Source organism: Dendrobates tinctorius, unplaced genomic scaffold (genome assembly GCF_039654945.1).
Source record: "Dendrobates tinctorius isolate UK_male_01 unplaced genomic scaffold, ASM3965494v1 ptg000038l, whole genome shotgun sequence".
Classification (NCBI taxonomy): domain Eukaryota; kingdom Metazoa; phylum Chordata; class Amphibia; order Anura; family Dendrobatidae; genus Dendrobates; species Dendrobates tinctorius.
In genome coordinates, this window is record NW_027361706.1 from 5,981,160 (window position 1) to 5,997,182 (window position 16,023).

At 41.2% G+C, this 16,023-nt stretch overlaps 1 protein-coding gene across 6 annotated transcripts in view; it reads left to right on the forward strand.

The window, feature by feature from the left end:
* The window catches only part of ERC2 (ELKS/RAB6-interacting/CAST family member 2), a 1,295,684-nt gene that overhangs the window by 581,424 nt on the left and 698,237 nt on the right, over positions 1–16,023 (forward strand). For all 6 annotated transcript variants that reach the window (XM_073574140.1, XM_073574143.1, XM_073574142.1 and 3 more), the window contains one exon: positions 1,505–1,665. In XM_073574140.1, the coding sequence (XP_073430241.1) occupies positions 1,505–1,665 (161 nt within the window). The remainder of the gene's footprint in view (positions 1–1,504; positions 1,666–16,023) is intronic.

Below are 16,023 nucleotides of genomic sequence, written 5' to 3' on the forward strand. Positions count from 1 at the left end.
GAACTTTATGCAAAAGAAAGTTTGCGGAAAAGTATAGGATTTAGGTATATCATGTAATCAGTATTATAGTCTACAGTATAATAATTAAATGGCTGTACATAAAAGACATAGAATTGAAAGAAGTAAATAGAATACAATGATCTGCAAATAAGGTATATGCATCCACATACTAGTTATATAGAATATATAAATAGTAAAAGAATAATTCAATACAATTATCAAATGAAAAGATACCATATATAAAAAAAGACTGACCAAAAAGTAAAAACTCCCAACGTACGTTTCGCCATGGCGTTCTGAAGGAGCTCACAAGTCATTCAGAAATTGTCCATGTCAAATTTCTAGCTTATTGCCAACATCATTATCCAAGACATGCTCACAAAAATTTACAGAAAGCCAAAATAGTAGATTTTTTTTAACATTATTAGTATTTATTATTCTAGCGCCATTTATTCCTTGGCGCTTTACATATGAGGAGGGGTATACATAATACATTCAAGTACAGTAATCTTAAGCAATACAAGTCATGACTGGTACAGGATGAGAGAGGACCTTGCCCGCGAGGGCTCACAATCTACAAGGGATGGGTGAAGATACAGTAGGTGAGGGAAGAGCTGGTCATGCAGCGGTTTGGTGGATCGGTGGTTACTGCAAGTTGTAGGCTTGTCGGAAGAGGTAGGTCTTCAGGTTCTTTTTGAAGGTTTCTATGGTAGGCGAGAGTCTGATATGTTGTGGTAGAGAGTTCCAGAGTAGGGGGGGATGCGCGGGAGAAATTTTGTATGCGATTGTGGGAAGAGGAGATAAGAGGGGAGTACAGAAGGAGATCTTGTGAGGATCGGAGGTTTCATGCAGGTAAGTACCGGGAGACGAGGTCACAGATGTATGGAGGACTCAGGTTGTGGATGACTTTGTATGTCATGGTTGGGGTTTTGAACTGGAGTCTTTGGGTAATGGGGAGCCAGTTCAGACGGAAGCTGGATATCCTGGATGAAGCTACAGCACTACCATGAGAAAATGCAAATGCCAATTTAATTTTGAGTCGTAGTCATATTCAAACCTGTAGGTGTTCCATGGCAGCAGAAGTAATCACTAAACCAGAATGTCATCAGTGGTTGCTGATTTTTACTTTTTGTTTTAGTGTGATCCATGACAGGAAACAAATAATAGAACAGAACTAATTTAGGAATGAAACGTAACAGTTTAAAGTTTTATATGAAGCCGGTTCACTATAATTTCCTGCAATGTAAATTAAAGCAAAACACAAACTATATAAACTTGTGTAATGTTTTTACTTAATACTGCTCATCGGCTCTTTAAGGCTAGTTAGAATGAATAGTGTCCCGAGAGATGGTCAGCTGTAGAGTCTTCTCCTTTGAAGCTAATTCTAAGCGATTCTGTCCAGTTTTCTTAGGTATGCTCTGATGTAGAAGGTTAATTGGAAATCTCTTTGGTAATTGCCAAAAGAGAAAAAAAAAAAAATCTAATTACTTTTTTCTTTCTTTAGATGGATGATCTCATGAATGCTCTTGAAAAGACAAGACAGGAGCTGGATTCCACCAAAGCTCGTCTCTCCTCAACTCAACAATCACTTGCTGACAAGGAAGCACACCTGAACAATTTGATGATAGACCGCCGAAAACAACTTGAAGAAATCCTGGAGATGAAGTAAGGATATCATTTATTTCAGCTTTATTGTACAGTTTTAACCGGTTTGACTAATGACTTTATACAGGGGCGGTTATGACCGTTAAATTGCAGTAGTTTTTTCTGTAGGTAAGCATGTGTTTTTTCATATTTACAGCGGTTTATACTGCCATTTTTATATATCCAAATAAATAAAAGTTTTAATATTTGCGCTCAGAGATAGAACTGAATGAATACTAAACTCCCCCTTGCAGTAGAAGTGAAAAACTGAGTTGAAAACCTGAAAACAGCGTTAAGGGTCAGGCAACGCCCACTTGACTCTTTGCCATAAACTTCAAAAATAAAAGAATAAAAAAATACAATTCAGATTATCTGTATGCACCACATGTGCGAAGTTCACCATGGAGCTAGAAAGAATGGAAACTGTCCATAGAAAAAAGAAAGATTACCTTGAGGTTAACTTCTTTGAACTAATAGTGCTTAACAGTCCAGGTCCTGTGGAGAGGAGGTTCCAATAGAACGATAGCGATAATCCTTATAAAATCCAAAATAATGTCACCATATGAAGAGAAGGGATTAATGCTTTAGGTTACGGACGCTTGTCCCGGCCGGAGGCAGGCGTCCTATCTGCAGTGCGTCCTCCTAAGCTGAAGGCGGTAGCGGCGCACGCAGAATAAAGCTGACAAAGTCCGCAGGACCTTGCGTGACGTCACAGTCACGTGATGACTCACGTGACTAGCTATGGAGAGCGGTGAAGCTCAAAAAACATCCAACGCGTTTCTGAATCAACGGATTCCTTCATCAGGGATACTCCATAGCGAATAGATAGCATTTATATACCCTCCACCTTCAAAAGTTCCAATTCAGACATTAAAAGCAAAAAGTTCAATTTCACTATTTAACCCATTAGGCATCAGAGTGTCCATCATGAAAATCCATTTACTTTCCTCTTTTGACATTTGATGGATAAAGTTGCCTCTCCTCCAGCTCCTATTAACCACTTTGATGCCTGTCACTAATATGCCTCTTATAAGACCCCCATGATGAATTGAAAAATGATTTGAGAGGGGGTGACCACTAAATTTATTCTTAATATTCCTCAAGTGTTCCGCTATCCTTATATGTAATGGACGTATAGTCCGGCCAATATATAGTTTTTCACAGGGGCAGGTGATTCCATATATAACCCCCTTGGTTTCACAAGTTATAAAATCCTTAATTTTGACCTCCCGAGATTTATTTGAAATGGACAATTGCTTTCTGAGTCCTAATTTCCTACAAGGTCCACATTTGTTGCATGGAAAAAACCCTTTTGGGGGTGTATGTACATGCACATGATTCATCAACATGGGTTTAGGAATAGAAGGGGCTATTGTATTGCCAAGATTATTTGCTTTCCTAAAAACAAACCTGGGATAAGCTGGTAGCATTTCACCAATCACTTTATCATTCTTTAATATGTTCCAGTGTCGGTTAACAATCTTTCTAAGGATTTTACTGTTGGCGTTGTACTGCGTGATGATGGGAATATCTTCCATAATAGAACACTCGGTATTATTCTTTTGTTGTATCAGTAAATCCTCTCTCGGCATATTTCTAACAGTCTCCTTGATTTCGCCCAGGGACTTAATGTCATACCCCTTTCGGACAAATTTATTAGTCAGAAACACCGCCTCCTGGTCAAAATCTTGTATTCTAGAGCAATTCCTGTGAGCCCTAATAAGCTGGCTTTTAGGTACATTCACAAGCCAGCTTGGAAGGTGGCAGCTATCCAGAGAAATGAAATTGTTAGAATCTGTTGGTTTATGAAAAACCTGAGTCTCTATGTGGTCATTTTCAATAAAAATTTTAAAATCTAAAAAGTTGATCTCTTTATGACTGGTGGTGGCTGTAAATTTTAAAAAATATTGATTTTTATTTAATTCATTTAAAAATTCTCCCAATAAAATAGGTCCACCAGACCAAATAAAAACAATATCATCTATGAACCTCTGCCATAGGACCAGGTTCGCCCGTAGGGAACCTCCCGGGTAGATAGTTTCTTGTTCCCACTTGCCCACATACAAATTTGCATAACTCGGGGCGAACCTGGTCCCCATGGCAGTCCCCCACTGCTGGGAGTAGTAGTGCACCCCAAATCGAAAAAAGTTGTGAGTTAAAATGAAATGTATACAGTCTAAAATGAATTGGACCTGGTCATCCGGTAGACCGCCATCCTTGATCATAAAATATTTTACTGATTCACACCCTTTGTCATGTTGAATGACAGTATATAAAGAGGCAATATCTAGTGTCCCCAATATGTAATGGTTTTGCCACTCAATGTTTTTCAAAATTCTTAAAATATGTGTACTGTCTTTCAAATAGGCCGGAAGTTTTGGGACTAACTTCTGTAAATGGCAGTCAATAAATTTTGATAAATTGGCCGTAAGGCCCCCTAGTGCCGATATAATTGGTCTACCGGGTGGGTTTAGTGGATCCTTATGTACTTTTGGTAAATAATAAAAATAAGGGTTCCTGGGATGCAAATTGTTAATAAATTCCAATTCTTGTTTATTTAAAAAACCTCTTTCCACACCACACTTCAAAAGAATTTGCATCTCAGCAAGATAAACATCAGATGGATCCTTCTCTTATTTACCAAAAGTACATGACAAAGGGTGTGAATCAGTAAAATATTTTATGATCAAGGACGGCGGTCTACCGGATGACCAGGTCCAATTCATTTTAGACTGTATACATTTCATTTTAACTCACAACTTTTTTCGATTTGGGGTGCACTACTACTCCCAGCAGTGGGGAACTGCCATGGGGACCAGGTTCGCCCCGAGTTATGCAAATTTGTATGTGGGCAAGTGGGAACAAGAAACTATCTACCCGGGAGGTTCCCTACGGGCGAACCTGGTCCTATGGCAGAGGTTCATAGATGATATTGTTTTTATTTGGTCTGGTGGACCTATTTTATTGGGAGAATTTTTAAATGAATTAAATAAAAATCAATATTTTTTAAAATTTACAGCCACCACCAGTCATAAAGAGATCAACTTTTTAGATTTTAAAATTTTTATTGAAAATGACCACATAGAGACTCAGGTTTTTCATAAACCAACAGATTCTAACAATTTCATTTCTCTGGATAGCTGCCACCTTCCAAGCTGGCTTGTGAATGTACCTAAAAGCCAGCTTATTAGGGCTCACAGGAATTGCTCTAGAATACAAGATTTTGACCAGGAGGCGGTGTTTCTGACTAATAAATTTGTCCGAAAGGGGTATGACATTAAGTCCCTGGGCGAAATCAGGGAGACTGTTAGAAATATGCCGAGAGAGGATTTACTGATACAACAAAAGAATAATACCGAGTGTTCTATTATGGAAGATATTCCCATCATCACGCAGTACAACGCCAACAGTAAAATCCTTAGAAAGATTGTTAACCGACACTGGAACATATTAAAGAATGATAAAGTGATTGGTGAAATGCTACCAGCTTATCCCAGGTTTGTTTTTAGGAAAGCAAATAATCTTGGCAATACAATAGCCCCTTCTATTCCTAAACCCATGTTGATGAATCATGTGCATGTACATACACCCCCAAAAGGGTTTTTTCCATGCAACAAATGTGGACCTTGTAGGAAATTAGGACTCAGAAAGCAATTGTCCATTTCAAATAAATCTCGGGAGGTCAAAATTAAGGATTTTATAACTTGTGAAACCAAGGGGGTTATATATGGAATCACCTGCCCCTGTGGAAAACTATATATTGGCCGGACTATACGTCCATTACATATAAGGATAGCGGAACACCTGAGGAATATTAAGAATAAATTTAGTGGTCACCCCCTCTCAAATCATTTTTCAATTCATCATGGGGGTCTTATAAGAGGCATATTAGTGACAGGCATCAAAGTGGTTAATAGGAGCTGGAGGAGAGGCAACTTTATCCATCAAATGTCAAAAGAGGAAAGTAAATGGATTTTCATGATGGACACTCTGATGCCTAATGGGCTAAATAGCGAAATTGAACTTTTTGCTTTTAATGTCTGAATTGGAACTTTTGAAGGTGGAGGGTATATAAATGCTATCTATTCGCTATGGAGTATCCCTGATGAAGGAATCCGTTGATTCAGAAACGCGTTGGATGTTTTTTGAGCTTCACCGCTCTCCATAGCTAGTCACGTGAGTCATCACGTGACTGTGACGTCACGCAAGGTCCTGCGGACCTTGTCAGCTTTATTCTGCGTGCGCCGCTACCGCCTTCAGCTTAGGAGGGCGCACTGCAGATGGGACGCCTGTCTCCGGCCGGGACAAGCGTCCGTAACCTAAAGCATTAATCCCTTCTCTTCATATGGTGACATTATTTTGGATTTTATAAGGATTATCGCTATCGTTCTATTGGAACCTCCTCTCCACAGGACCTGGACTGTTAAGCACTATTAGTTCAAAGAAGTTAACCTCAAGGTAATCTTTCTTTTTTCTATGGACAGTTTCCATTCTTTCTAGCTCCATGGTGAACTTCGCACATGTGGTGCATACAGATAATCTGAATTGTATTTTTTTATTCTTTTATTTTTGAAGTTTATGGCAAAGAGTCAAGTGGGCGTTGCCTGACCCTTAACGCTGTTTTCAGGTTTTCAACTCAGTTTTTCACTTCTACTGCAAGGGGGAGTTTAGTATTCATTCAGTTCTATCTCTGAGCGCAAATATTAAAACTTTTATTTATTTACTTATTTGGATTAATTTTGTGGTATTATCCTAATATTTTGCAGCTGAGTAGACTGTAGCTGAGACATTTTTTGTTTATTTTTTTTATTTTTATATATCCGAATGTCCTATGGGATGGTCTATAAATGCAGCGACAAAAATAAAAAAAAATGTCATCATGCCCATTGTTACTGCTCAAATAAGCGCTGATGGGGGCGATATTTCCATGTTACATGGAAAATTGCAAAATAGAATAAACCCGTTAGGTCAAAGATTTTATCCTTCTGATATTTTCTCGTTCATGTAATAGAATAAATTAGAGCAGTAAAAATATGTAAAGTAGCAGGCTCTCAGTTGTAAAAATAATCACTATGGCTCCTTTTTTAAAAAAAAAAAAAATAGCTACCCCGCAAGCCAATTTTGGATCCTTCAAAAAGAATCTGTCACTACATTTTGAAACCAAATCTTACAGTACGATATAGGGCTAGAGACCCTGATACCAGCGATTTCACTTACGGGGTTACTTGTTTTAGTTTTGATAATCTCCTGCTAATAACCGAGTGATTTTATCACTAGAGGATTAGTTCACCTGCTGCCAGGTAGACCTCCTTATTTATGAGCTCTGTATAACCCCGCCTACACCACTGATTGTCAGCTTTCTGCCTATGCACAGTGTACATTGGCAGCTTTCAGTCAGTGGTGGGGGTGGGGTTATACAGAGCTCAGCATTCACAGCACTGGTAGATCTGCAGCAGATAAAACAGTAATTTTATAAAAAATGCAGTAAGCAGCCCAGAAAGTGATACATCTGCTTTCAGATGGGCTAGTAAAAACCTGGTGACAGATTTCTTTTAATGAGTCTTGTAACATAACCTGGAGTGTAAGCCGGACAAGTCACCCATCTATAGATATCTGTTTAGGAATGTTTCTCTCATTTTAGCACACAGTAGGGTTTATCTGGCTGAAGGAGACTGTTCGTATGGCAGGAGGGTATTTTCTCCTATTAAAGAGACCAGTGTTTGGAGTCTTCTTGCCAGTCTTTTTTATCATGAAGCGTTGCCAAAAAGATTCCTCATAGCAACAGATAAATTAAAAACCATAGCCCTAAATTTTGTTAGGGCAGCTATTTCTTTGAACCGATCTAAATGAGTAACTTAGGCTACTTTCACACATCAGGTTTTCGGCGTCAGGCGCGATCCGGCGTCGTGCCGGAATGCCGGATCCGGCAAATGTTTTGTAAAACCTGATGTGCCGGATCCGGTTTTCTGCCGGATCCGTCTTGTTCTTGACAGACAAAACCGGATCCGTCTCATCCGGTTCATCCGTTTTTCTATCCGTTTTTCGACGGATTACGCCGGATCCGGTTTTTAAAATTGACCCTTGTGGCCTTCCGAACGGGATTGGCTACTGGAAAACTATATATAGCATGTTCCTACAGCCCTTCTTTGACAGGTTGTAGAGGAGAAAGTGCAGGTTGGAGAGAAGAGCAAGTTACTGGCGAAGATGGATGTTGTCATTGGAAATATTACCACTAGAAGTTCTGTGACGGTTTCAGTAATGAGGGACAATTTTGCACTATACTTTATGTCACCTCAAGGCAGAGTACACTGGCAGGATGACAGAGTGTGAGAGATTTGTGCCCTAACCAAACTTGTGTACCTTCTGGACCAACAGTATATACCTTTGCCAACCAAAGTTGGCTATCTTGTCATGGTCTCTATTTTTAGCTTTAGGCCACAGGTGTGTACCTGGTTGTGTTTTATGCAAAGTATTTCACCTTTTAACAAAAGTTGTGTACATTGTTAGGAAATCACCAACAATAAACACAACTTTTCAGGTGAAATACTTTGCTTCAAACACAACCAGGAACACAACTGTGGCAAAAAGCTAAAATTTACCCACAGTTATATACCTGGTTTTGAATACCTTTTTACCTTTTAAATACCCTGTATTTAACCTTTTTTTTAAACATATTTCGCCGCAGAAAGAAATGACAGACAACCAGTGTAAACAATAATTTAACTTTTATTTAAAATATTTTTTTTTGTGTAAACTGTTTTTAAAGTTAAAAAAACTTTTTTAATAAAGGTTTGAAACCAACCAAATGGGCATTTTTATTACAAAAAACCATTATAACTCGGTGTAGTGTGGGGTGGAAATACTGCTGGAGGGGCTGCGGGACCCTTCAACAATGGGAGTGTGGAGAGAGGACTGGGATCGTGGTGGGGAAGGAACAGTTAGAGGTGATGGTGTGGAAAAAGCTACAGAATGGGTGGACATGTGGGAGGCAGAAGAGGTGGTGGGCGGTGGAGTGGAGGGTTGGGCAGGGACTGTAGGAGCAGATGATGTTGATGGAAAGTTGTATGGGGAAGGAGTTTGGTACGGGGAAGGAGTTTGGTACGGGGAAGGAGTTTGGTACGGGGCAGGTTGCTGGAAGTGGGGAGATGTCTGGTACTGGGGAGGTTGCTGGTACTGGGAAGGTTGCTGGTACTGGTGAGGTTGCTGGTATGTAATAGGAGGGGGAGGATGGAAAGTGGCTGGAGGGGGTGCAGATGTAATAGGAGGGGGAGGATGGAAAGTGGCTGGAGGGGGTGCAGATGTAATAGGAGGGGGAGGATGGAAAGTGGCTGGAGGGGGTGCATGTGGAGGAACTACAGTGGTGGGAGGTGGAGGTTGGGAGGTAACCTGCTGTAGAGCACCGTGGCACGAATGCATTACATGCATCTGCTGGGTAGGAGATAGTGTTGCCATGCGCTCCACAACAGACCTGAAAAAGGTGTGGTTTGGCGAAGATCTTGCTTCTGAATGCATGGTTTGCAAAAGTGTCTTCACCTCCAGAATGCTGGAGTTGATCTGCTGAAAGCCTGCGGAGATTTGCTCTGACAAGACTTTTAGACAGTTCTGGAAAGATGCATTCAGATGCAAGAACTCTGGCGCATAACTCTTTTCCTGACCCCTCTGCCGCTGCCGCCCAGTACCCGCAGGTGTACTAGAGGTGGCAGGGGCAGAAGGGTGGGGTAAAGGGAAAGCGATCTCCTCACCAGCAGCTTCATGTAATGTAGGCGGCCACGATGCTCCTGTGCTGGTGGATGGGACAGATGGGTCGAATGTGTGGGAAGGCTGGGAAGGTGCAGATGTACCGGGGCGGTCGAAGTGTCCCTCGGTGCCGGTCTCCTCAGGGATCGCCGCAGAAGGGTCCAATCATGCAGGCTCCCGAGTGCTGCTCATCGTGCTGTGGAATAAAGAGAAAAAAAAACAATTAAAATACTGACATGGTATGGCCCTGGCTGAAAAAAAAAAGTTACATCTAACATTTTTTTTCACATGTGGTGTGTAATATTTACCTTCTAGTGACCATTGTTTCCCGGAGGAACGACAGGGCTTGTGCGTACTTGTACTTGCTCCTGCGTCCTCCAGATCCACTCGGGGCCCGCATCTCTTTATTGAACTCCTTCTTGAAACGATCCCTCACAGACCGCCACCGATTCACAATTCTGTTCCCTGAAACGAGAAAGGAGTGGTTAGTATACAACATCAGTATTTCACAAACTCCAGTCCTCATGGTCCCCAGGGGTCATGTTTTCAGGATTTCCATAGTAAATAGAAATCCTGAACACATGATCCGTGGGGACCACGAGGACTGGAGTTCGGGAAACACTGGTTTACATCAAGCAACCGGTACTGTATATACTTACGCTCTTTAATCTGGGCCCGAACATCGAGGTCCTCCCAGCGGCCCACAAGGAGCGAACAGATTTCCTCCCAGAGTCGTCGGGTAACGATAAGGTCAGCGTGGCGGCGGTCAGCCATATTCCAGAGCGGCTCCCTTTCTCTGACGAGATCGATGAGGTGGTCCACATCGAGTCCTCCATCCTCACCGTCAGAGTCGGGAGCACGCTGTGAAGGCTGTTAAAGAAAAAGACAAAAATAACATAATTAGCCTCCACAAAAGAAATGAAATAAAAAGTGCAAAAAAACAAAGCAAAAATATTTATACTTACACGCTGGTGACCGCCGCGTTGCTGTCGCCGACGACCCTGGGAGGCACTGCGAGGACCTCTTGGCGGAGCACCAGATTGGGAAGACTAGAGAAGAAAACAAAAAATGTTATGTCTTTGGATGTAGGCATTTGTTTGCTGTGTGTGGTCTGCAGAACATTGTTTTCTATGTGTTGTGTGTAGTGTGATGTTGTGTTTCTGCGTTTGATGCAAAAAACTTACTTACCAATTGTGAGCCCACTCCAAGTGTCTGTCCACCCCTTCCTTCTTCTTCTGGGAGCTCCTCTTCATCTTGTGAATCCTGTTTTGAAATAAAAGGCAATGAATACACATATATTACAGAGATGATGGATTTTGGAAATAAAAACTTACCATCAAACGCTGACGATGCGAGGGAGGGCTCCCAGAAGATGATGTGCTGTCTTCCTGGTGGCCACACTCCATGCCTGTGGGTGGTGTTCCAGCTGCTGCCATTGCTGCTGCTGCTGCTGCTGCTGCATCTATTGGGCGGCTGTTGAATAAAGAGAAACAAAGGGCCAATGAATATCTTGATATTCCATGGCCCTAGTTTGGATGAATGGGGGATTTGATAATTACCGTCTCTCATCTGCTGCTGGCCTCCCCTCCTCAGCATGTTCCATTTGCTGCTCCATTTGGGGTGGTGGTGGTGCTGATGGTGCTGCAGTGGTCTCCTGCCTTCTCCTGCTGCGCTTGGTTGCTTTCTTGGGTGGCATGTTGGGTGTGGCTGTGGGTCCCACTGTCTTGCTTTTATATATGTCTTGTGGGCAGAGCTACTGAGCATGCTCAGACCAAAAAACCGGATCCGGCCACCGGATCCGGCTTTCGCCGGATCAGGCGCATTGCGGCGCTCATAGGTTTTCATTGTGTGAAAAAGCCGGAAGCGCCGGATCCGGCGCGTCCGGCTTTTTCGCCGGAGACAAAAAACGTTACAGTAGCCGTTTTTTCCAGACGCCGGATCGCGACACATTGCCGGATCCGGCGAAAACCGGATGAAACGCATGGCCATCCGGCACGATCCGGCGCAAATGCAAGTCAATGGGGGGGAAACCGGATCCGGCATTGCATTTCGCCGGATCCGGTTTCTGTCAAAAGCGCCGGATCGCGCCTGACGGCGAAAACCTGATGTGTGAAAGAGGCCTTAGTGATTCCCTAATTTCTGCACAATGATCAATAAAATCTAATAGAGGCCACAGTGAGGAACCCCAGTCCATTGGCTGTACTGATGTCCTATCACCAAAGTCACGTCATTCTTAATGACATCACAGTTTTAGGCTCAAAATGGCCACAATGGCCGATGACGTTCATCAGGATGATCGGCATGTAACATAACGGAGGAAGTATGCAGCATGGATACGTAGAGAATAACTGTGCCGGAACCAAGTTGGTACAATTACTGATGCTGGCATTTCACTCAGCAGTCCTGAAGTTGGGACCTCAGGTCATTTTCCTGGAGACTATGTAATGATACATCTTACATTAGTTCTAGAAGCTGGTAATTTAGTTTACTGTTAGGATACAGGTTAATCTGTAAGATTTTGTGGACAAGGAGTTTTTTTGAGGTGGTGAACAAAAGACAAGTGAAATCTTGATATTTCAAGCATTTTCTTTTAAAAAAATTTCTCACACACTCCTTGCGCACATACCCAAATTTTTGGTTATTTTGGTTATTTGGATGCATGCTTTATTATTCTTACATTTAAAAGTGCTGTTTTTGCCAAGATGGACCTTAAATGGTACACCAAATGCAAGCATGAACAGAGACTGAATCCGATCATTCACATTAGATGGCAGTCGGTCGAACGACACTTCAGCCAATACTTTGGCCAATGTCCATCTCAGCCTCCTTCCCCAGACACAAGCGGAGTTCAGCCAACCATTTTCTACGAGAAAGCCGCTGAGTGATACTTTGGCAGGCGGCTTATCTCTGGGGAACAAGAAACAATGAGCAGTTCGAAATCAGAAATGAGCGATTGACGTTCTCTGACCATTAGTTGGCCGGTGCCACCATACACCTATTCAGAAACAATGTCAGCACTTTGTGTATTAGTCCCTTTTACAAATAGACCTGATGACATGTGCTTTGTGAAAGTTTGTGATGTTCTTACCAGGAAGCCAATTTAGCAGTAAAATGTATATAGATCTTCCCGTAACAATCATTGCCTCCGCTTGCATGAGTCTTATCTGTAAAACATTTCCTTGAAAGGAAAGTGTCTTTATGCTCTTTATGTGTCTTCTGGAAAGTTTAGTATATAGCCCTTTAAACCCTCTGAGGACATCATTAGGCTCCAGGCTTAATATATTAATTCTTGGTAATTCGAAATATTCCGAGCTACTGTACATGTCGAGACCTTGACTGGTTTGATCATAAAGAAGTGGTTTCTCTGTTTTGAACTGTCTGTCACTTTGTTTTTATCCGATCGGTTTCTCTCCTGGGGACGAGCAGGTCTGTTCTTTCTCTGGTGTCAGAGCCTCTCCGTCATGTAATATCTAATATTATCACCCTTCCTGACTAACGCTGCTGCTAGCATAGATATTGTCATTAATATCAGTGATATATGAAAGGAGTGGAAACAGTCACGAGCCATACAAATAGGAGATCTACTGGCATGGTGCAGATCTTGTTTTTATAAGCTTCCAAGAGAGGTACATCACATTAATTAATATCAGTTGGTAGTTTAAATTCAACATTTTTTAGGAACGCAAACAATATGTTTGGTAGAGAAAACTTGCTTTAACATACCCTGTCAGGGAATTTTAAGTTAATAGATGGTTTCCCTATTCAGCGTGCCCAATTATTATTCTGAGCAGATTTCACTTACAAAGAGAGTCTTGACTTTGCTGGCACAACACATCATTGTACCATTGATTTTAAAGAGAAGATTTCACTGGATTTTTTAAAGTTAAAAAGAGTCCCTCCTCCGATTGCCGCTGCTTCACTGATTCTGGAACAGTTTTTCTTTTTCTTCTGTGCCCTTCTATTCCAAAGTTATGTCCCCCGGTAATTTTGGTGCAAATTTCCCTTCAGACAACTGGGAGTATATCATAGAATTGGTCTGTGGGCGTGGCCATGTTTTGATTGGCCAGCATCAGGGGAGAAAAAGTAACCACTCATAGAACAGTTCTGGGGTCTACGCCCAGTTGGTTAAAGAAAAAAAAATAAGCAAAATTTTTACTGGGGGGGACATAACTATGGAACGGAGCAGCACAGAAGAAAAAGAAAAACAGTTCCAGAATCAGTGGAGCAGCGCCAATTGGATGTACTCAGTTTTAAAATACCAGTGAAATGTCTACTTTGATACTAATGCTTAAAGAGGACCTGTCATCAAGTTAAAAGTGAACAGTTCTTGCTAGAATTTTATTCGCTCTGCTCCCCAGGGTTTCCAACCATCCAGAAATTCCGGGACGGTACATAAAAATAGTTCACTTTTTTTTCCCCCGTCGGTAAAAAATAATTGAAGTTTCCCTGATTATTTTGAAGCTGGAGAAACTCATACCGATTACTATGATTGTAATTATTATTCTGTTACAGCTCACAATGAATGCAGCTAATGTCTTCATATCAAAATTATGGGCTGTAGACATAAATAACGTAAAATCTTAATGGTTTATTATGGTTTTCTAATGTGTCCGTAAAAAAAGAAGGCTGTTCTTGATTTTTGATTAGTTTTCTAGAAAAGCATAAAAATAGAATTAGCAACCCTTCTGCTCCACTGATTATTTTGTTTTTCACTTTGAAAACATAAGGTTCCAGAATTATGGGACTTTTTATTTAGTGCTAATTTTTATGGACTTTATAAAGGGGTGGTGCTCACGTGATAATAGCGCACAGCAACCTAACGACAAGATCCCATTTTTGTCCCCTCTCTCCCGCATTACGAAGAGTTAGGGCTTACTTTGAGTCTTCCCTTATTGCACTAGCCAAAGTATCAATCGCTAAAGCAAAGAGCAGGCGGAAAGACCAAAGGCGCGAAAGAATGGATCCAATTTTTCGGAAATTTATTCTAATTTTTACGATGGTGCCTGTGAATAAAAATGTAAATCATTCAATATCTCCTCAATAATCATTTTTATTATTTTTTAGCAAAAACATTTTCTGCAGCTCTTCGCAATTCAAAGGATATATGAACATTTAAAATAAGTCATCACAGATTATCAAGTCCAAACAAGGGACTGGAGGCCCTGCTCACAAGAGCTTACAATCTGAGGGAATAATTGTGATAGAAATGTAAAAATGTGCTTATAGGGTAAGGTTTAACTATCCTTTATAATAAATTAAAGTGTTCACGTAAAGCTGCATGAATCGATCACAAGCCAGTTTCTGTAGATGTCCAGTTACAAAGTGCTACTTAGTGCATCGAGTGTGTGGGAATAGATGATGGAAAGGACCAGATTCTGAGGAAATAATGTGTAAGGCCGAGGTCACACTTGCAAGTGTGATGCGAGAAACTCGCACATCCATACCCAACACTGCCGCTGACACTCGGACTGGAGTGTGCAACTGCATGTATTTCTATGCAGCTGCACACTCCTGTCCCGAGTGCCGGCGGCAGTGCCGGGTATTGATGCGAGAGACTCGCGTGAGTTTCTTGCATTGTACTCGCAAGTCTGACCCTGGCCTAAGAAGGAAATACTGGGAAAAGTTAAAATAGTAAATGTGATGATAGGCCTACCTAAAAATGACTCTTCGAAATGGAGTAAGATGTTCGAATTATAAAGGCTTTGAGTCTTAGATCATTAACAGAATGGAGAGTATGGATAGTGTGGTAGACGGAGATGAGGAAGGAGATATAGGGCAGTGCAGAATTGTGGACAGTTTTTTGGATAGGTGTGGTAACTCTGTTGTATTTTGAAGCAGCTGGGCAACTAGTGCAATGGCTGGCACAGGATGGAGGCGTAAGTATAACAGCTGGGCAGAAACATAAGCCTACCTGCTGCATTCAGGATAGATTGGAAAGAGGAGAGATACAATTATGACAATGAGAATGAATGAAGTAGGAATTTTTGCAGCTTTAAAGGTAAGAAAAGATTGGATCCTGAAGATGTTTTTAATCTACAGGTTACATAAGCGAGTGATTGGATATAGGGAGTCAAATAGAAGTCCAAGATAACGAGTTAGTCATTTGGGAGTTATAGTACCACCAAGTTTTGGTGGGTTAGTAAAGAGAATTAAAACAAGTTCATCTTCTTAGTATAGACCCTAAAAAGTCTCATTGCACCATGTCTCTAAGGAGTCAATAGACTGGATGAGGCTTACAGTCCATCAGGATTTTATTTGCATATTGGTAAAAAAAAAACCCTGTTAATATTATATTTAGCTGATCTACAAAAAGATAAAGAAAAACATTTTTGCAATAGATGTACCAGTTCTGGGACTAACTTAGCCAACCTTTGGACATTTTTGATGTAAAAGTTATAGAAAGGGTTTTTGGTGTATCTGCCTAGAGACAATAATGCATCATGTCCACTTATGGGTGAATAGTGGTAGAAGACTTCATGGGTAGTGGTCAGTAAGTTATAGCTGGCAAGTGGTCTCTGTATGTATGAACGTCGGAGATGATTTCCAATGCTTATATAATGTTTGCATTTCCAGACAAAGCTCAGGGTTCTGCTTCATTCTGGCCTGACATCTGATCCAGCTGAATTTACAAGTGGCCATTAA